Below are 22,263 nucleotides of genomic sequence, written 5' to 3'. Positions count from 1 at the left end.
CCCATTGCAGGCTAAACTGAGTTGTAAGAGACATAATTTATATTACGTGCTGCACCACTGTGAGTTTGATCACCTAGGCTCACAAGCAGTAGGAGTAAGAAATAGTAGATTATTAAATCTACTGCATCAGTGGCCACTGAGAAGCAGTGAGGGGTGCTGTGGAACTGAAATTGCAGTTTGTAAAGCCCATACGCTCCTTTTTCATAAAGCCTCTGCAGCTCTTACTTAGCTTCCAGAACCCAAACCCTGACAAAGGAGCACAGCCATAATTACCTATAATCAGCCAGAATGAAAATGATCAATAAAACAGTATCTTATAATGGTAAGCGTTAACATTTCTTGACAGTGTCTTCAATCCTTAATCTGTTTGACATTTGCAGTTAGAAATAAAGTGATATAAAAAGATACTGCTATGTTTATAATTTTGTTTCATTTGTTTGCTTTGCGCAGGCAAAAGGGACTGGTGGTGGTGATCCAGGGAAGTGCTGTGGTTTCGTACTGTCAGAAGAAGACATAACCCACCCCACAAACCAGTTTAGTCCCAAATTAAACACACTCACCTAAGCACAACACAGAAGCACTTCTAGGCCCGTTATACCACCTTCACCTCTAGTATTTGCACATTCTAATAAGTATATTTTTGTGATAATTATTGAAAAAGTGCTTATTGAAGCAAACCTGACACACATAATTACTGGATAAACAATACTTTCTGGGTTTTTTTATTATGAAGGGCTTTTTAATTATGCACATCATAGTCTTCCTATTTAGGGAAGCCAAATTTAATTAACGTCTTGTACTACTATATCTGTCAATGCTTTCTTTAAAATCTAGAACTAAAAGCACAGCTAAAGCCCCTTCTCGTCTGGCTTCATACATGGTATTGGTACATAAAATGTACTAATATCTACTAAAGTACGTATTTTTACTGGCTACTTTCAACTGCTGCATAAGCAGAGTTGGATGTTCTTATCAATTTAATTATAGCTATGAACAATTGTGTAAATATTTATTGACTGCCTAACAATTACAAATGTTGAACAAACCCTATACCAATGAGAAGAAAATCTGAGGTCTTTCACACCAGTGCTATTTCAGAAAGGCAAAGACACCCATGAGATTTCAGTCCCAGCACTCACGTAGATGCCTTGGATATATTTATTACATACACATGGTCTACAGCGGATATTGTAGCAGTGCTGGAATAAATAACAGCTTTTCCATGTAAATTTTTTACTTATATACTGTATATTGTACAAGTAAAACACAGAACTGCTGGAACTAGGAAGAGGAAAGAGAACTCCCCTCTATCAGCTTATTTTGTCTGATATTACTGTGTGTAGAATTAGACTCACAGTTTCCCCTGATTTGTCACCCAGTAAGGAGAAATATTTTTTAAAATAAAAGCTAGGAAAGAATTGTAAAACTTCAAAACTGAACAAAGGACAAACTTATCCTTGAAAATAGTAAGCCAAAGTTTTTCTTTCATTGATTACATCCTTTCATGTATTACCATGGTGATGCTTTGAGAAAAACATAATGCATTTCCAAAAAAATATACATTTTCATCCATGAGGTACAGTTTTAAAAATGTGTCTGTCTGTATGTATATCAAGTGTGTGTGTAAACATTACTTATGATGACTCCAGAGTCTGTCTATACATAACTTTGAAATTCCACTAGAATTTATGTTAACTATCATACCCTTATCTCACAGTTGTTCTTCATTTTGTAATACCTTATGTTCCTTACAGTAGGGAGAAAAGGAGTTCTTCCGACATATCTGCTTATGGAAATGTTGATTATTTAAGATTAACAAGCAGCTAAAAATCTTACACACAGAAAACAATTTAAAACCAAACAAACCAACCAACGCCCCAAACCCTTCTTTGCTGGTCTGGGATTGTTTAAAATCCCCCAAAAAAGGACAGGAAAGAGGGTTTTAAGAACTGAACCGTTACAAGACACATAGAAAGCTCATAGACAAAAAGGAACCTGATCATGGACATGGAAGACAAACACAGGGAAAACATTTTGCACTAAGCCAGTTGAGCAAATTAGGTTCCATGACAAGGCCATGAAGAAATTGCTTTTCTGGCATTTGCTCTCATGTCATAATACAGCAATTTTTTATCAAATGGAAAGTTCAGAGCAGGAAAAAAAAAAATTGTTGATTCTGTGGAACACCAGAAAACATTATCACTGCACTGAATTCAAGCTATTGTAACACGCTTAACGTTTCACACATCAAATGCCCTGTGCAACCTCTTTTTTAAGCTTCACTCAATTTGTCAGCCTAAGAGGCTGGCCCCTGTTGAATTCCTAGCCACTTCAAGGGATTGTTTTATGTATATTTTATCAGTATTGCTGTATGGTAGCCAAATTTATATCACCATATGTAATTCTTCTGCAAAGCAAGCAGATTTTGAAATGTAATCAAAATACCACCCAACACATCAATTCAAAAGGCAGGCACTCAAATCCAATTACATTGTCCAATTCCATTAATACAATCTGAAATGATCAAAAATAATTTATCTGGACCCAGAGACACACATTCCCTTGAAATTCAGACTGCGTGTTTGTGTGTGTATTTAGGAACACTTTCCTCTCCTTCCTCCTCTCAAAATAAAGTCCTCTCTTGTTATTTTATTTTTCCTGTACAGATTTTGAAACAGGTTCTCTTTTCATTTTTTTTTTTTTTGTTATATACACAAGGGCACAAATTACCTTTTATTTCTTAATATTCTCACACAAATCTTTTAGTTGGGCTTTACAAAAGAAAAAATCCCACTGTTGCAGGAGTTAACTACCCTGTTTTGAGTGCTGACCTCCAAGCCCAACACTTGGGAAACGCAGTAAATGACTGACATCAAAGTATCTAACCACTACCTACAGCACATGCTACTCGGCTTTCCCCTCGCTACACAACAGGGAAAGGCAAACACCTTCAGGGGGCAACTTGTTCCCCCTATCATGGGCTGAGAGAGCGACTGTCTGACAGCACCATCTCCTTCCCCTGACCATGGGAAGGAGCCCAGACAGATACTTGACAGCTAGCTTTCTGATAGCTGAGGTTAGGCGAGATAAAACCTATCCCAAGTTAAGACCGAGCCTGATTTCATGCCTATCATGTACAACCTGCCTAAATGCCTGCAGCGATGCAGTCAAGTTACTGTAGCTGACAGGGCTGCTGTTTGTCAGCTGAGCTGTGATAGCTGGCTGGGGTATGAATGCTCAGTGTGTGCGTCCCGTTTATGAAAAAAACCCACCACCCTGTCTTAAGCCATCTACTTGAACAAATTTAAGCAGGTATACAGGGCAAGCACCCATACCTTGGCAGATGAGCAAATACTCGTTAAGCCACGGTCATTTGCTCAGTCGAGGCCCTATATCCTCCCCTTGTAACAGCTCTGAGAAAACGGTGAAGACAACAGTTTATTTAATCTCTCCATCAACTGGGAAGTACAACTTTTCCCACATCTGAACTGTAACGCGGCCTCTTCTTTAGAGCTGTGTTGCAAGGTCCCTTTATAGCCATTACCTTTTACAAATGTTAAGTGCATAGTGCTTCTGGCTACTAAGCAGCATAAACTAATTTTTGCTTTTAGCAGATACATAATTCACTTTCTTCACTAAGCAGATGTAGCATTTCAGTCTCCATATTGGAAATTAATAAGTCCACATTTCCCACATCCTCTCTGTTTTAAAACTTCACCTCACACCCTCCTTATCTGACCCTCAACTGCTGAGCCTCTCCTAAGACAGAAGAGTGCATCCCTGCTCATATCTACAATATTATTATGCTTAAGAGACTTCCCAAGAGACACAAAACCTGGATGAAGCTAGCCTTGTAACCAAGCCTGGTATATCTGCAAGGAATGCTACTGTGAAAAGTTTCCAAAAATTGTGTTTCCCTTCCAGGAAAGGAAATAATGGGAGAGTGGGAAAACTACTGTCATCACTGTCACCTACACTGCAAGATAATGCATGCCATTTGAAAGGGAATAAAAAAAAAATGTCATCATACACTTTAAATTTGGTACAGAGTCCCGGCCTCATGTTTCCCAGGAGGTGCATCATTGTGTCCAGCAATTCACGACTTGAACTAACCAAGAATTCACGGCCACATGCCAGCGCAGCCACATCTGTGAGAGAACACAAAACATCACTATAAAAATAATGCTTCAAACAGAAGTTTATGCTAATTATCAGGACCAATAAAAAGATATGTCAGCTGTCAAGAATAACAATGGCATCTATATAAACTTCAAACTATATTTATCTACATAGCAAATACTGAAGCAGCAAATTATACTGGTCAAATGACTTCACAATTCTACTGTGGCAATTAAAATATTAATTCAGAGTGGCCAGTATTCCAATAGTAAGATGGTGAATTATCAAGCAAAAGGTTGGATTCATCCACAAATAATGTGGGAATGAAGCAAAGTGACTATTATAGGCCACATTTTAAAGAAATAAGATTGCAGATTGTTTTACAATCACTCAATCCAATGTACCTGGCATATTGCACAACCAAAACTCTTGTGGACTTTTAGTCAAAAGTTCTTTTCTTACCTCTTTGCAAGTGCTGCATTATTCATGTACAAAAATATTTCCAAAGACCACTGCTCCAAAGCAAACTTCCCCTTAGTATTTTCACTTACACTTGCCCCATACTTTAGGGCATCCTTATGTGCAAGAGGAATCTTCCAGCAACCCAAGCTTCTCTGTACTTTATCTGCCACTGGCCCAGGCTCCAAAAGCACAAAGCGTGGTGTCTGTAACTAGTGACAGAACCTGGTTCCCCAGCCTCTCCTTCAGGGCAGGTTTGGGGATCTGCTGCACAACACAGTTCTTCCATTTCCATGCAGCCTCGGGTTCTCTCTCCTATGCACATACATCATGATGCCTTTTTTAACCTCGGAATAAGCAGAGGTACTATGCACATAGCATAGAAATAAAAGACTTATCACAATGTTTGTGCACACTGGGCTGTGTTATTACTGCACTGAGAACTCCTGCTCTGGTGTTTTCTAACTTCTGAATACTTGGCACTTCACGATCAGTTCCTCAATGTCCTTTTAATACCGCTTTCTAGTGTAATACTACCTTACAGAGTAACTAGAAGGATTAAACTGATACCTTCTACATCATTCATCTGACTGTATTCTTTATCACATTTGAGTTTCAGCAACCCAAATTAGAGACACACAGAGACAAATCTTGGTAATATCAAATTCACTGGAAAAATTTGTATCAGCTTCAGTGAAGCAAGATTTCCTTTCACCATCCTGATTCCTCCTCAGGCAGAACCCCAATACACTCCCACATCGAGCCTTTAAATATTTCCTTTGCTCAGACACTACTTTTACTATGCTTTTTTTTTTTTTTTTTCTTCAATTAAGCAATTGCAGAGAACTAGATTCTGCCTTGGTACAGTGGCATAATGCATCACATACTGGTTTTTATTACAATCTGTAACGGCACTAGAATGTCTAAAATCACACACTGAAAAAAGCTGTTAATGCAAGAGTCACTTATTTGTGTAACTACCCATTGTTTCATCTGCCTTGCATCACATCATTAGTGTCATTTTGACAGTTACACAGTTTCACAAAAATGCAGATGACATATCAGCCCCATTCCTCAGCGCTTTTCAAGCCAAGGGCAGCCATACTAAGATAGATCTGTGACTTTTCACTTATTTTCCAACCCTAAAAAGAAACATTTAATATGGAAGTCAGATTTATTACCTTTAACTTCTTGCAGCACTATGGACGCAGGACAATGAAGGTGCAGTCCATCTGACAGCAACAAAATTCTTAAGCAGTTTCAAAATGCTGAGCACATACCTTAAGATGGGGCTGATCTACTTGCATCATCTGCAATTCATACATCTTGAAGACATTAGCATTACTGGCAATCCAGCAAGTAAATTGCTTGACATTTACACACTAAGGTGAGCATACAAAATTAGTAGAATGGTCCTTCTTTTACTCCAGATTGAACAGATGTGCTAGGGAATTTCAGAACTCAATGGCTCTTACCAATCTAACCCTCAACCGTCTCACAGACAGTACAATGCCTCACAGAAGTGTCAATGACAAAATCTGCTAGAACTTTAGAAGACTAGGACACTCACTAAATACCTGACTACAAAAAGTTGCGTTTACTGTAGCATATAAGGCAATAAAGAAATTCTCAGTACACATGGAATGCTATTCTGAAAGATAACATTAACTTACTTGTTACAATCCCTGCCAAAGCTAATACAAACTGATTTTCATCAGAATCCAAATCCTGCTGTTTCATGTCTTCACTTAATGACTTCACAAAGCTCTCCATGGTCTGTGCAGTGATTGTGAAAAACTTTACTGCTTTATTCTGCAAGTGCGGAGGAGAAAAAGGTATTATACACTCTACAGCAACTATGATTATTAGATGCTACAGCAAAACTGCACAATCTTCAAAATTACTAAAACAAGTTAATTCAAAAAACAACAGAAAATAGCAGGTATGCACTAAGTGATGTTTGATCCCCTATTATTTGAAACAGTTATCTCAGAAGAAAATGGGAAACTACTCAGTGCTACATTTATTTATAAAACTAAAAGACTGTGTATTTACCTCCTAAACCCAGAATCATAGATATCGAACAGCAGAATTAAAGTTTCTTTTCAAAGGCGAGGATAATAGCTCTTTGCTTTGCAATGGCTGCACCAGGTGTTCCACATTTACCTGGGCTACTACAGCAGCTTTTCTCAAGACCCTACCCAGCTGAAGACTGGAGAACAGCCTGACATAGTGACTTAACATGAATTTCCTAAGAAAACCTATGAAATATTCAGGAAGAAAAAAGCAGAATTCAATTAGAACCTAACAGGATTCGTGAACTGCTCAGTATAGAATGGAGAACTGGCTAGGTAGAAGTTCTTTAGAAAAGAAAACAGATGTGTCTCCTGGGTCACAGGCTGAATTTAAGTCAGCAATCTCACATGAGAAAGATGATCATCACACCAGAGCATACCAACAGGAGTACAGCCTGTAATTATGTTAGAGAGTCCTCCCCTCAGCTGGAATATTGCTCCATTTTGGGGTATCTCGCTTGAGGAAGCGGCCAGGTGGTACAAAGCTCAGGGCAGGTCAAAGAGCCTGGTCAGAGGTGCAGACAGAGCCCACAAAGAAGGGCTGAGAGAACTATTTCTGTTTATTAATAATGCTGACCTGTAAAACATTGCTGGAACACCGTTTCACACAGGATGCTGAGTTTTGTAACAAAAATAGTGTAGCAGAGAGCCCACAGTGCCAGGTTTCCCAGGGTCTTTAATAATTTTGCTGGTTGTTTCATGAAGCAGCTGAAACTTTTAGTCATTAGTGACTCAATGGGACAGCCCAAGAAATGCCTGAACTTTTATTCATTTTGCAAAGTGTTTCAAAATTTTCATATTTTGTCAAAATTACTGCTTTCACAATATCTGCAAAGCTACTGGTAATATTTCATTATTCCTTCACTGCTGTGCATTCACCACATCAAAGATACACAGTTCCTATGGGGTGACTCCAGCAACAGGGCATAAAAAGAAGGGTCAGCCAATACTCAGTATCTTCACAAATGATATCGTAGTCCCAGAATAACAGGAATGAAGGGATCATGGGGAAAGAGAATGATAAAAGGTGCACTTCAGCATGGACTGGATCTACTTTTTATACTTATGCGGACATCACACCTCAAAGATGCCAATTTTAACATAAGCAGTGACAATAGTTCAAGAAGCAGAGGGCAGGAGAGAAAATTAAGAGAGCCTACTATAGCCGACTAGCATAAGGTATTATGAAAATACATATTCACATGGGAACAGAATAGAGTACTATGCAAACCAAGTAGTTGGTATATTGCACAGAAAACAAACAATCTTCTGTTTGCTAGTCTCTTGAGGTGCCACTAGTGTCCTCTCTACTTAACCTTCTTCCCAAATGGCCATTCATTAACTATCAGTAAGGTCTGAGGAGCCGCAGCAGAGACCAGTCAGGTTTATAAATAGCAAGCATTACGTACTCTGCGGAGTCTCTTATTAGCTTGACAGCATTTTCATGGGACTGAAGAATGTCTCACCCACAGACACTGAGATAAGGACAGTTCTCAGAGCAGCCATTAAGACGCTTGAGCTCAAATGGTGCAACGAACCCTTTGCTGCCCAAGTAACTCCTGCATGAAAACATCAGTTAATGTGCAAAATTGCTACCCTAAAATATAAGGCCATTAGTCACCATAGTAGATAACTGAAGTAGCAGACCACCTTGTCAGATCCAAAATTTCTCAAGTTGAAGCAAGCCTTGATGTTGTTCTGAAATAAAGCCTCCAGTTTGCACTCCCATGCGAGAGCCCTGTCATATGGATAGCTGGTTGAAGTTTTTTGAAAGACATCTAAAATGACCTCATGGGAATTAATTTACTTCTTTTTTGGCACATGCAGGTAGGCATCTTTGAACGTACTCTCTCATGCTGCTTCCTTGGATGTTTCTTCAGGTTCTCTCTAGAAACACTACACATGGGTAGAAACAGCAGGCATCTCCCCACCACTGCCTTGAGTACTACTTGTGTTACATTTCAAATTCGCTGCTGGAGTTTTACTCTCCCAACCCGTATGGATACAAATAGTATATTGGTCCCAAACATCATTTCAGTCAATACACATTGCAGAATGGTGTGAAAGACCTACTTCTGTATCTGTGCAAAGACTGAAAAAAGCTTGAGCATTGTTCCCTAGGGCATGAAATTATTTTGAATTGATGCCACCCTCCCCACATACTTAAATATGAGCAAGTTTCAAAGCACTCTTGATTGTTATACATCTCTGTAGTTCACAGCACCTTCTCAGGGGAGTGGGGGAAGATGCTACAAGCTATACAACTTGTCTAAAAATAAGTGAAGCCAAAAACTTTTTATGACAAATCTCCACCATCTTTCAATAACCTGACTCATTGCCAGTTGTAATCTGTGGTTGATGCGATGACATACAATCACTTCAAGTTTTTCCTAGTAGTCTTGTTGCAAACCCAGGCATGTTTCTTACCATGTTATGTTCACCATCACAAGAAAACAATGCCCAAAAATGTTGCTATGACCTACACCAGAAGTATAGCAGTTCAATGGGCTCTAATGATTGCTGGGAATTAATATTCTGTGTTTCAAATGAAGACAGAAACGAAAGTTTTGCATCTTCACATTTTGGCTTTTCACGTTTATACAAATCATCAGATCAGTTTTGTTTTTACCTAATTCTACTTAATTTTGATCCTTAAGACTGCTTTCAACAATGCTTCTACTAATTTTACTCTCACCTTGTGGAAATACAGTCATTTTCATCACTTCAACCATTTTGTTTGTGGGAAACGTACCATTTCAGTACGGTTTCACAAGTCAAGTAACAACTAGTCAGTAAGTATTGTCAACTCTTACAGTTATAAACTGTTCTGAAAATACAGGATGTACCTTTATACTATTTTTGTTGCTATGTGGGGGCTCTGTAGTACCCACCTGCCTTTTTATTTTAACTGCTTTATACAGTGTTTGTACAGACTTTTTTTCCCTTAGTAACTGCTGCTGCTTGGATCCTGAATCATCAGAATCCATCACCAAAGGGTGCAGCTTTCTAATATCCAGTACAAAGTTGTAATTGTATTTTGGTACACCCAAACTGGAAAATCTCTTACAAACACACTAGCACACTAGTTTACCACTTACTATAACTAACTAATCCTATTCACTCAGCCATTCATGCTGCTGAAAAATCAAGCTGGAAGAAACTCTCACTCAGATTCAATACAATTATTTCTCATGGTGGATGTGACAAGACTGAAAACTGTATTTTTATCAGGCCTGTTTCTCTGATCCCTCCTAATTCCATCAGCTGTACTCTGTAGTTGTACAACTTAGTTGTAATATTACTACTGTCATTAAATGTTGTTTTGGCCTTTTTTTTGTTTTGTTTTCAAATAAGCTACCTGTCCATGTTTAACACTGAAGATTTACTAAGATTTGCTAGCATCTAGGCTCTCTAAATTTCCAAGAGTCATGCAAGTATTAAGGAAGCACAAAGATTTAAAGAACTTGAGAACTGACAGATCTGTCTTCCTTCCATGGAAACAGCTCTTCCAAACTCTCTTACAGGCATGGGAACTGCTGCATGTGCCCAAGAATTATTTTCTTCTTCTGTTAGCTTGCAAAGATATTTACATTGTGTTAGCTTTAGCCTTGCTTCCAGTTTAACTGTGTGTGGTGGAAAACAGATAATCCGTGTTTGTTAACACAAGAATTACTGCATTTATTCCCAGCCTGCTTCCTAACACTTTATAGTTCCAACACTTCTTAAATGAGAATGGATGGTTCCCGAAGCATATAAAAATTACAAAAATATTTTTGCTGTCCCAATTAGTTTCTGAAATATATCCTTATATTAAAGAGTGTTACAGAGAAAGGTCCTTATTTTAAAGGCCTAACAGCATTACCACCGATAAGTATTCACCTGCCATACTTACTCCTCCTAGAATGCTTTTAACAGCTTCCTCATTGCTAGATACACCCCACAACAGTGTGCACACCGCTGCACCCATTTCTGTGCAATACTCTGCTTGCTGCAGGAGCTGATGCTTGGCTTCATTCAGCTGCTGGCGGAGGTCTAGTTTCTCCTGAAATAGTATAAGGAAATTCTGGTTGCACTTCATATCAGCCAAAACAAGTCTCCAGGCTAGGGGACAGAAAAAGAAACAATATCATGGCCATACGTGAAATGGAGGGGGAGGACCTGCAGTGGCAAACTCAGAGCAGTTGCAGATACATAACTTCTCTCCTGAGCTACATCTAAGTAGTAAGTGCATCGTGGAGGCTGACAGTAACCAGAAGCCTGTCCACAAGGTCAGACCAAGTGACCCACCGAGACTGAGTGGCACCTAGAGAAGTTTGATAGGAGAGCCCACTCCTCCTAAGCAAACAGCTACATGTCTCTTCAAGAAAGAAGAGATTTTAACATCAGGTCAGGCTTTCCAGACACCTTACAAAAGATACTGTAAACATCTTACAGGAAGGGAGGGTTGCTCGTTTTTCAAAACGGACTTCTGCCTTAGCCAACATGGTAGAGTTGCTGGACATCTAGCATAAATACGGTTGTCTCTTCCATCATTTTTCTATTGGCATATTCCCGATCAATTGTGACAAAGTGAGACAGAGTCCCTGGAAAAACACACCTAAGGTTTGAAGTCTGGAGGGTCTTTCATACCAAGAAAGCCCAGGCACTGCTGTGCATCCGTCACCTCAGTGGTCCTTGCTACAAAGCATAGAGAACAGAGCAATCCAGCATGACCAAGACAGAATTTCAGTTTGGCAGTACTTTTCTCCAACCACATGGGAAGTTGGCCAGAAGAGAATCATGAGATTAGGCATGATTCTAGGTCTCACTGGCTTCCTATGAACTGCCACAGGGGTTACTTCCCAGCTTCTCCGCTTCGAGCTAGTGCAGACAGTGAGATCAAGGCAGGGATACCACAGTCTGTGGTCTCTTAGGGTGTGGGGGGTGCTCCCTGCAAATTCTGAGTGGGGTGGTATTAGACAGTGCTGCAGGGAAAGATAAAGGCCAGACAAGAAAACGATGCTAACTCAAGTATTGAAAGAGAATCACAGATCACACGCTATCAAAAGAACAGAAGGATCTTGTTCTGCCCATTCTGTGGGCATGGGATTTTTAGATTCATCACAGAAAGCACCCTCAGCCAATCCTCCCCTGTGTGTTTAGCTATCAGGTTGAAGTATGGGGAAATCAGAAGAAATCTTTTCTAGGTCAGTTTCGAAAGCAAGTAAAGAGAACAAAACTTTCAACCATGTATTCCCATCAGGAATTTAAAATAAGTATTTGTAATTTTGGGGGTTCACCTCAATGTTTTCTGTTGAGGGTTGGAAAGAATAGAAACAAACTAATCTGAGAATGTACGTAACAAGATATCAGCCAGTACAAAGCTGCTTGTACTCTGTCATCAGTTACCTCCCTAGCCTCCTGTATCACACCTGACAGCCTGATTTGCACTGCTTTATCATGCTGCTAATAGAACACACAGGCTAGGATTTGTAAAGTTCAATTTAAATTTATCAAGCAGATTTCCATGCACATACTCTTTGGAGTATCTTTCACCTTATAGTTTAATACGTACAAAAGACTGATGTTGCTGATTCCCTAAACACTGAAGTTCCAGTCTCTTATTTCTTAATATTTTGATCATTTTTAAGCAAGTTAGCCCAATTTTGTCTTTTATGTAACTCACTGCCAGACCTATCAGTTTTCTGCCACCACGTGCATCAACAAAATGTCCACAGCATCTTCCTGTATAACCCCTATATTATCTCTGTCTTTCTTTTCCACACTGTCCTTGTCTAAGGAAAATATCTATTTTAATACATTTTATTTGCATTTTGCATTTGGATGCTAATACAGAATAGTAAGACATAAAACTCTAATACCAAAGCTAGATCCTCCAACAAGGATGCAAAGCCAGCACAAGAAATGCCAGAATTTTTAATAGATCAAAAGCAACATCAGAACAAAGATATGAAGCAAGAAAAACAAAATAGTACATTCAAGAGCCAGGAAAATAAACGGAGCCTGCAAAAGCAAATAACCTAGCTGGAAGCCACACTCCTGAGAGTTCACATCACAAAGCAGTCACAGCTATGCAACACCACCATCTTCAGGAAAGGGTCAAGGCACAAGAATACAGCAGTGCTTAAGTACATAACTAAGAAAAGTCAGACAAAGACAACATTAGCCAAGAATAACATGTGCACTCCAAGTTTTGCTCAGGTTCATAAAGCACAGCAATTCCATAACCAGTGATACAGCACTGCACAGAAATTTTAGAATGCAAAATGTTGATTTATGATTTAGGACACTGCTCAATTAGAAAATGCATTTATTTTACGTTTGTTTCAGTGAATCATTTCCTTTTCCTTCAGAGCACAAACATGTAGAAAATAATTTAAAAACTATACACAAGGATGCCTACAGCAGAACAGCAACCAAAGTAAAAACTCTGTGCAAAGTGATCAACAGGAGCAAAAATCACACATATAGATACACTATCTTTCTTTATCCTGAAGAGCTAAATGATTTCATGACATACACAAGCACAATCCACTCAAGTACACCTCTGTGGCACAGAACAGAAACCATTTAGACAACCAGTGCCATACTGCGTAACAGCAAAGATATGGAGAGAAGAGCTTTGATCAGGAACACCAAGACAACTCTCTCAGTAAATTATCCACACTTTTAGTAAAACTTTCATCCAAAAGAAATTACAAACCTAAACCACCTACCATTTATTTTGTAATATTAACAAGAATAAAGGGTGGGACCCACTTCATTAACATCTAAAGCAGCAAAATTAAATCTTAGAGCGGTTTTATCCTGGATGCTTATGCAACTAAAGACCTGGGTGCACAACAAAACTAACCATCTACCTATTGCCAAACTGCAACAGCTATCCCAGAAAATACTTATTTTGAAGTAAAGAATATCCAGATAGGCAACTATTCCCTCATACTTTAAATTCATACCAAACTTTATTCCAGAATGACTTCTCTAAACAGATGTGCCCTAAAACTGCATGTCTGAACTCTTCATTTATTCCTTTTCAAAAATGAAATAATTTCTGTAGATTCATCTGTCTTTGTGCAATCCCAAGGCTGGCAGATGTTAACTCTAGAACCCCAACAAAGTGAGCCTCTGCTAACTACTGAAGATAGCTACTAGCTCCAAGGAAAAGAACTTTTGCAGCAAATAACCACAAGTGATTCCCATACATGTCAGAAATTAAGCCACTAGTCTGTGTGATCCCAATGGCTTCTCAAAAGACCTACAGCCAGAGAAGTCATGGTCTTTGCTATCTCTTCATTGTTAAGAATCGCCCCTTTCATAAACACTAAGTACAATATTGACAAAGCAAAAGGAGCCCTGTAATTGTTCTCTGACTCACAGCTGTACATGGCAATTGGATCAACAGCTGCATTGAGAAAGACAATTAAAACTAAACAGAGGTACATGGCTTACAGCAAGCAAAAAGAGAGGCCGGTTTCATTTTGTACATTGCATTACTTACATTATCTTCTGTTGTCCTCTTTGAATATACGTTATAGTTACATCAAATTCCAAAGAACTGATTCTGCAAAGGACCTTTTGATGCCAGCTACACTACAATCTTCCTGAATACCCACTGTTTTACTTCAACATGTTAATATAAACAAAATGCTAATGAATTTTAACTTTACACAGGCCGAAACAAACGCTGCCAAGAAGCCTGTCATGCAGCCCCATACAATCGCACCTCACACAGTACAAAAGTTAAGAGAGACCAATGCAGTTATGCAAGAATTATGTACCTAAGTGGGAGACTGACTGTCAGTCGGTACCTCTCTTTGTACACACTGAACACCTTTTGGTACTGCATCATATTATATTTTTTCTAGTTAGAATATTGACCCATTTGCTCTAGAAATATCAAAGGGGAAAAAAAAAAAATCTGTTACGAACTTAGAGGTAAGTTACTCACCACCTGGCTACATGAATAGAAATCCAGATTGGTATTTAGACTGAGGATGTATTTTGTGACATGAACATGAAAAACTGATCATTCCTGCTTTTGTTATTAAAACTAAAGCACACAGACACCAATATTCTGACAGCAAATCTACCTTCTTCTCTCTCATGCAATCAGCCTGGGCTGTTTCCAGACGGGCTCTGAAGTGTTCACAATCCATTTTCAGCTGTTCTATTTCCTCCTCCTTTTTCTCCATGTCTGTGATAGGATAAATCAGACAAACGAAGGAATAAGTTATGACCAACAGGCTTGCACTTAAGAAGGAATCCACTAAGTGCAAAGCCAATGAGGTGCTTTAACTATTTTCTTGTGTTACATCACCTCCTCGTGGCTAAACTGGTATATCGCAATTTGCCACATTCCAACAGTTCCTGTGAGAAACTGAACAAACATGGCAATTCTGATTTAAAACAGGGAAAGACTGAAAGATTCACATCTTGCTTTTAAGTACTGTCTGCCTATAAGATACCATTCTGGCACTGAGCTTCAGCTTCTCAGGGCTTTTTAAAATAAGTACTCAATTTTCTACTTTTTCTGTTTGTTTTCATGATGGTTTTCACTTCTGGTATCTTTGAAAATCAGTGAATATAGTGAAAATCTAAGAAAAGAATACCAAGGTCAGTGAAAAGTGAGTGTTTCAATATACAATGTAGAAAGTCTATGAAGAATGAAATGCAACTACTCCAAACAAATTAATATTTATAAAGTATAAGGCACTATAAACTATTTAAACATTATGTCAGTAACAAGCAAATTTTACACTTCCCCTAAAAAAATAGTATGATGTTATCAGAAATACATTCCAATTTAGATGCTTTATTTTAGTGAATGGAAATCAAGTTAGAAGTATTATATATCACGATCATGATGTCTGTTTTGAAGAATTTACTTTGAAGGACATTTTTAACAATTGTTGTGTATTGTATTTTACTTTTAAAACCATGGTTCTGGATGCTTAGTATTTATACTGAAAAAAGGAAACACATCTGAGTAATCTCAAAAAGTAACGTCCAAACGGCATCCACTGTAATTCTGGTTAACTTAAAAAACAAGTTACACCCCACTTTGTGTGCCATACCCTTGATCATCAGATTATAGTCCATCATGATCATGAGTATGGTCTATGGCTTAACACACTTCAAATATTTTCCCTGACATGCATTCAATATTTTTGAATGTATTTACCAAAGAATATACCAAATTCAATCATAAAAAGATAACATCATTTTTAAAAAACAGTCCTTATTATCCCAAAAGCTTTGATTCTGGTATTTTATTTAGTAATTCTACATTATTTGGAAATAAACTCCTTTCTTTTTCCAGACCTAGGCAACGAAATGTTATCTTCTCAAATATATACACATTGCTTTGAGTAGCAAGTGTAAAAGGGGATTATCTAGCCACAAATAGCTTTTCTAAAGACATAGAATATATTTCCACTCTGCCCTTGTGTGATTCTAAGCCATCGACACTAAGACTTTTTAACAGACACCAGAGGCAAGGCAAGGGTCCACTCCTGGGAAACTTAGATGTGTCAGGGCATGCTCTCCAAGCGTTCAGTTGTTTTCAACCTGCAATCCAAAGAAGAACAAAGCAGAGAATGGATTCATTGAGTTCTCGCAGGGTAACTCGTCAGTGGCAGGAAATTTTCTTTCCTTCTGTAAAGACAATTCAGTCCCATGTACCTATTACTACATGGCTGTAAGTCCTAAGCACTTGACTGATAGACGTCTTGAGCATGAGTAGGGCATGTTCTGTTTATCAATAGCAGACCAAGAACCTGTTTATCCTTGCCAGGTAAAAACATCCAGTGAAAAATCTCTCTCACTGCAAGGAAAGAAGCTCTCCTGAATATGAAGAATTACTTCCAGCCTTTGAGAGAATGGATCCACCCTGAATCCATCATCAGCACCGCCAGACAACACACAATGATGACACATCCTTCACTGGCAGACTTCGGAGGTCCTGGAACCAAAACTGAGCCAGGAAAAGGGGAATAATATTAACTACTGAGTATTAACACAGTGCTACTTGTATTTTACTTTTTTTAAGTCCTCCAGATAAAAGAAGAATGAGTCAACCTTCTCTAAGGTATCACACTTCTTATGCCCAGTCAGCTCTCCCAGCGGTGCACAGCTTTGCTGTGAACAGAATTCAAGGTTGCATGCACCAGTCCTGACACCCGACAGCCTCCTGACACACAGCAGCAGAACGTCAGCAAGATGTCAGGTGCTCATTGAAGACTGCAGCTGTGCAGCTCACGGCAGCACACCGCAGTCCTGAGCAGCACATGGGGAAGCCCGACAGGTTCTCCCGCTGGCTGCAAGTCCCAGCGCCTGGGAAGGAAGTCCCTTCCCTCTTGACCCTAAAATCTCGAGGCTCAGACTATCTACCTCCACCAAGTGAAGAGTCAGCTTTCACTACCAATTTGGATAAGCAAAAAAAAAAAATGAAATGGCATCCTTATACAAACAGGAAATGCCTAACTTTGCCACTGCAGTGGTAAATCAGACTCTGGGAAGAAGTGGCATTTGCTCCCGAGAGAGAGCAGACGTAAAAGCAGAACAAGGCATTGGGTACAACAAAAGAAGAGAAGGCCCACATTTCAGGTGTGAGGTAAACTCATTCTCATCCATGCTAGAGACCTAATCTCAAAGTTCTGGGAGGTGAAGAACTGAGTGCAACTACAATGAATGCCAACAAGTGATGGAAGTCCATTTCTAGTGATCTAAATGCTAGATCAATGTTAAATGCAATTTTAAACATTTCCCCAGTGGTCCAAGTTCCACTAAACATATGCATAATAATATGGAAAATTTGTTGGAGCTATTTTTCCAAGATTCCTGGAGCCAAACACTCTTCCTGAGGAGGATGGTAAGAACAAAATGGACTTTTCTTTTTTTAAATGAACAATTACTCTGCCAAAAGCCTTAATGAAAACCCTGACACCAGCTCAAAAAGTAGGTGTTGGCTGCAGTGACCGTTGCCAGCTCAGATCTCAGGTACCACCTATGGGATGCTCCCATAGGAAATGGGTATCCTATTGACCCAGATATACAAATGAAACATGCAACGATCTCAAGGTTTCTCAAAGCTATTCAAGACTCCATCAGCCCCACAACTGAATGGGCCAGAGGTGCTGAAAGTCTCTGACTATAATCTGCATTTCTTGAGGAGCATGAGAACCTGCTAACCACTTCATGTTTTCAATACTTAGAAAACTGCAATAGCTGATTAAAGTCTAGAGAGATATACAAATCACCCATTAGGCTTCTTCAAGAACAATGTGAAAAAAAAAATCTCTAGTAACTGTCAGGATTCCTATAAGCTTCACATGCCAACTGCAAGAGTACTTAGTAAACAGCACCAGAGAGATCATCATTCTGAGACTGAAGACTGTTTGTGTCCCTGTGATGCCCAACTTTGAAAACTGTATGCTCCAAAGCCCCCTTTCAGTCTGCCTTACTGCATGCTGCAGAGGTAGGAGCAGACCAGGGTAGCAAAAATCAACCTTTAACATGTCCAGCTGCAGGGGCAAACAATGGCAAGAGCCTGAATAAACATTCAAATGATCTCGTTCACTGCCAAGAGAAATCTCCACTCAAGAGAGTTCAAGGGCTGACTCAGCTTCAGGCACTTCTCCAGAGGACCCAGAGAATGCTGGCCAGCCAGTAGAACGTTTGAAGGGAAGTCTTAAAATCCCCATACTGATGCCACAAACCTGCTCCTGGAAGGCCCCGACAGTGTCTCCTTGATGCCTGTCACAAGAAGCATCAGAAGGATCGGTGAGAGAAATCTTGAGACTCAGCACTGATAAAATCAGGTAAAACAAAGATCTGACTAGTTGAGGATCTTGAACACTTAATGCAACTAGAAACAGCCCCTGATGCCTTGCAATAGTGTAAAGAGAAAATTTCCAGATCCTGCATCACTTCTTGTGACATGATGTCTTGACTGGCAGCAGGCGAAGCGGCACAGTCTTCTCATCTCTGTTAGGATTTGATGGCATGGAAGAACCTTTCCAAAGAGCGGACTGAGGTAGCCAGAAGCTCTGCCCCAGTGTATTACTTGGTATCGAAGACAGGCCTTGAGGCTGTCTTACTCTTCCTTAGCTAGCTGTTGTAAGTTAGTTTTCACTCTATAATCTGTCTCAGTGCTTGTCCCATGTCTTTTCAGACTAAACCACTTTCTAGAGCAGGTGAATTGTACTGCCACTTGTAAGCTACAGGGTAGGGATGGAGTTGACCCAGATTTGGTCCTGATGACATGTTGGGAGTGGTGCAACTGTTGAAAAAATAATGCACAGAGAATCCTAACACTGAAAAACCAGACTTTGGGGACAGCAGTAAAAAGACCTTTATAACAGAGTCTTCAACTTTTTTATTATTATGAATATTTATAGCAATAAAAGTATACAAGCTAAAAAACAAGACAGGCTAAATACAACTATATTACCTCTTCCTTTAAATTTAACTTTTTATCCACAGCTACTTACCACATTTTTTTGTTGCGCACCTAAAGCAACAGTTCTCGAAGAGGATCTACTTTTTTCCTGATACAGCTTCCCTTACTGCCTGAACTAAGTATGTTTTTATCCACAGTAAAATATTTTTAAAGATTCATTTGTCATGTCTAATTATTTCTAAGGCAATTTGTAATCTTCTTCATTACAAACACATTAATTTACTGAAGCAGTCATTGAACGTCACAGTTTAATCTGAAATACCTCCACAAACTCTACAACCATTTGTAGGGGCATGACAGTTTGCTCTAAGGAGTTTTGGCAGAAGCTATAGAAGCTTGTAACATGGTGCTACTCACTTGATTCAATAGCATCCAGTTTCTGGAATGTCCCTAGGATATCCCCGTTTACTATTTTGGGTAAGAAATCCCGCAATTGCATAACCTCGGTTGTTAGCCTTTCCAAATCCCTCCTTCTAACTTTAACAAATTCCTCTTTGGTCTCAGCCTTCTGAAATGAAAAAAAAACAAACAAACAAACCAACCAACCAACAACAACCAAAGACAGTGTTACAGTCTTGCAGTGATTTACTGCTTGAATCCCTTCTCTTGGGCAGAAGCATTCCTCTAGATTACATCGTTTCAGAAATTCACAACTCTTTAAAAGAGAACTATCCAGTAATAACTAAATCCAAAAGTCTCCAAGATGGAATCTTTGACTATAATCTCATTTTTTTCACTCTGGCCTAGAGGAAATCTTATTACCTCTCTGCATCTGTTTCTTCAGCTAAAATGTGTGCTGTGTATCTCAGAAAACTGTAAAAATTAACATTTACATTTAAAAATATTAGCAGTTATGCATATGCTAACCTATTGTTTCAAGACTGTTGTAAAGGATACACTCAGTTTTTTAAATAACTCAAATATTTGCAAGATCCTCAGTTACCTTTCTAAGTTACAATTATTATTTACAATTAAATCAGCTCTTTAAGAAGAAGATATATTTTTTCAAAAGAATTAGTCTTTTGTGAGGGACAAAAAAAATAGTTGCAACTATTTGCAACCTAATCCCACAAAAAATTAATTTAATCCTACATGAAGACAAAAAAAAAATTTACTCGTTTCCTCTTCTGCCAAGCTATTGATATAAAATAACTTTAATTCCACAGTCCAAGAGAATGTGCATTGATTTTGAAGTTATAGAGAAATTCCTGTACAGAAAAATTCCTTTTAAATTCCAGTTTCTGATGTACATACATGTGCACACTGCTGTATCTTAAAAAGGCTACTATATACACAGACATAAAAAGGTTTAATGTCCTTTCCCTAGAACGTTAATCATCTGCTTTTACAACACAAAATTATAACATGTCTTAGTACTGTTCTGCACTGCATTGAGAATGCTATACAGAAAAAGACGACATCCTTCATGTATCACATCTCATTCCAGAGGGAAGAAAGTACTACAGAACATAAAAAACTCTGTTACAGGTACAAAACATGCCATCCCCCCAGTCTTCTTGAGTCCAGCTGGAGAAGGCAAATGGAGGTCATCACCACTGGTACAGACAATGCTACCCTGCCATGTCTATCTGTCCCAACCATTTCCTACAATTCTCTCTTTCTGCTTCACTACCTCCTCAGGTTAAACATCTCTCAGTTTTGCTTCCTACTCCTTTCCCAGCTGTGTTTCAAACCCAGAAAGTTGTAGAGTCAGAACAGGCCACTTCCAGCTTTCTCAGTTCTGAGTTATCACAGCCACAATCAAAGCGTGGAAGAAAGATTTCCCTTTTAACTTGAACTGTGTGCTCCAAGCTGCATTTAGGAAGTGCTTATGGCAAAGTTAGTGGCCAAGTACCACCACATTACATGATTCAAGAAAAATACAACTCAGTGAGGTCTTAAGACAGTATGGAACGAACACATGGCAATAAGACTCTATAGAATACTGTAAGCAAACAGGAAGGACATAGACACTTCAGTATTGCTCAAAATTATGGAGCACAATTTGGTACAGGCATAAAAATGGCTCTATTCACTAGCAGAAGCTAAAATCAAATAAAATACCCTATTGAAGTGCTGGGATTGATATGAAACACACAATAAGGAAAAAATTCTCATTTGCAGTTCCCCCTATAAACCAAGATCTTTGAAATACTGCAGTTCCAGTTGACAAGTTTTATTTTCTCTTGCTTAAGCAGCAGCTACTCAGTATCTCCTCCCCCTACAGTAGTATGTTAAAAGCAAATACAGGCAACAGAGAACAGTCGTTTTCCGTCCAGCCCCTCACAGTCATGGCGGGCGAGTGGATGTAGGAAATTTGACTTCAGTCCTCACAGACCTTTTGCCGAGCTAGTTATCTACCTTGGCTCACGACCCGCGTGATCTGAAACCCCCTTCCCGGCCTGGTCGGGGGCTGAACAGGGCAGGGATCCCAGCCGGCGACGAACACCCACCAGAGATCCACAACCAGGCCTTTCCCCGCCCCGCTCTCCGCCAGCCCAGGGTGTCTCCGGAGCTCGCTCCTCCACAGCCGCCACCGCGCTCCCCTCTCACAAGGGAGGGTCCCTCATCCTCGCCCACAGCCGCACGACCCGCCAACGCCGCGGGCGGCAGCCCCCACCCCAGCCCCGTCGCCTCGCAGCCCCCGGGGCCGGGCTCCCACACGCCTCGCACGGCCGAGCTCCCCACGTCCCCCCGCGGAGTTCGGCCGCTCCGACCCCGCCACCGCCTCCTCAGGGCCCCGCGAGGCCCGGCGGGCAGCGCCACCCACCCACCCCCCCTCCGCCTGTATCTGCCGGAGAGCCGACCCCCGCGGCGGGGCCCGTCCCCCCTCCCGCCGCACCCCGCGGCCGGCGGCAGCGCGGAGCCGGGCCGGACCGGACCGGACCGGGCCGCGCGCGCGCTACCTGCGCATCGCCAACGAGGCCAGCGCAGCGCCACATGGCGCCGCCAGCCTCGTGCGCGGGAGGGCGGGAAGGAAGGGCGGGAAGGAAGGGCGGTGCCTCTGGCGTCACTGGCCCCGCCCCCCCCGCGGGTGGGATGGGCGGGGGGATACGGGTTGGGCGGGGCCTGGAGCCAGCGTTCCGCCCCCCCCCACCGGCCCGGGGCAGCCCCAGCCCCCGGCACCGGGCACCTCCCCGGGGACGGGTC

The 22,263-nt window shown here is 40.3% G+C and overlaps 1 protein-coding gene across 2 annotated transcripts in view; it reads right to left on the bottom strand.

Annotated features, from left to right (window-relative positions):
* LOC104358728 (heat shock transcription factor 2 binding protein) overlaps positions 1-22,092 on the bottom strand; it is a 34,342-nt gene extending 12,250 nt beyond the window's left edge. Inside the window, exons 1-6 of one of the 2 annotated variants that reach the window (XM_042788761.1) lie at positions 22,020-22,092; positions 19,471-19,621; positions 14,744-14,847; positions 10,546-10,695; positions 6,252-6,390; positions 4,031-4,148 (exon numbers count right to left, since the gene is read on the bottom strand). In XM_042788761.1, coding sequence (XP_042644695.1) covers positions 4,031-4,148; positions 6,252-6,390; positions 10,546-10,695; positions 14,744-14,847; positions 19,471-19,621; positions 22,020-22,055 — 698 coding nt within the window. In that variant the 5' untranslated portion in view covers positions 22,056-22,092. The remainder of the gene's footprint in view (positions 1-4,030; positions 4,149-6,251; positions 6,391-10,545; positions 10,696-14,743; positions 14,848-19,470; positions 19,622-22,019) is intronic. The other variant, XM_042788762.1, reaches the window with a different exon arrangement.
* Between the last annotated feature and the right edge of the window lie 171 nt (positions 22,093-22,263).

The sequence above is a fragment of the Tyto alba genome, unplaced genomic scaffold (genome assembly GCF_018691265.1).
Source record: "Tyto alba isolate M040663 unplaced genomic scaffold, T.alba_DEE_v4.0 Super-Scaffold_14, whole genome shotgun sequence".
NCBI lineage: Eukaryota > Metazoa > Chordata > Aves > Strigiformes > Tytonidae > Tyto > Tyto alba.
Note: the sequence above shows the minus strand (reverse complement) of the source record. Positions and strands in the feature narration are given on the sequence as shown.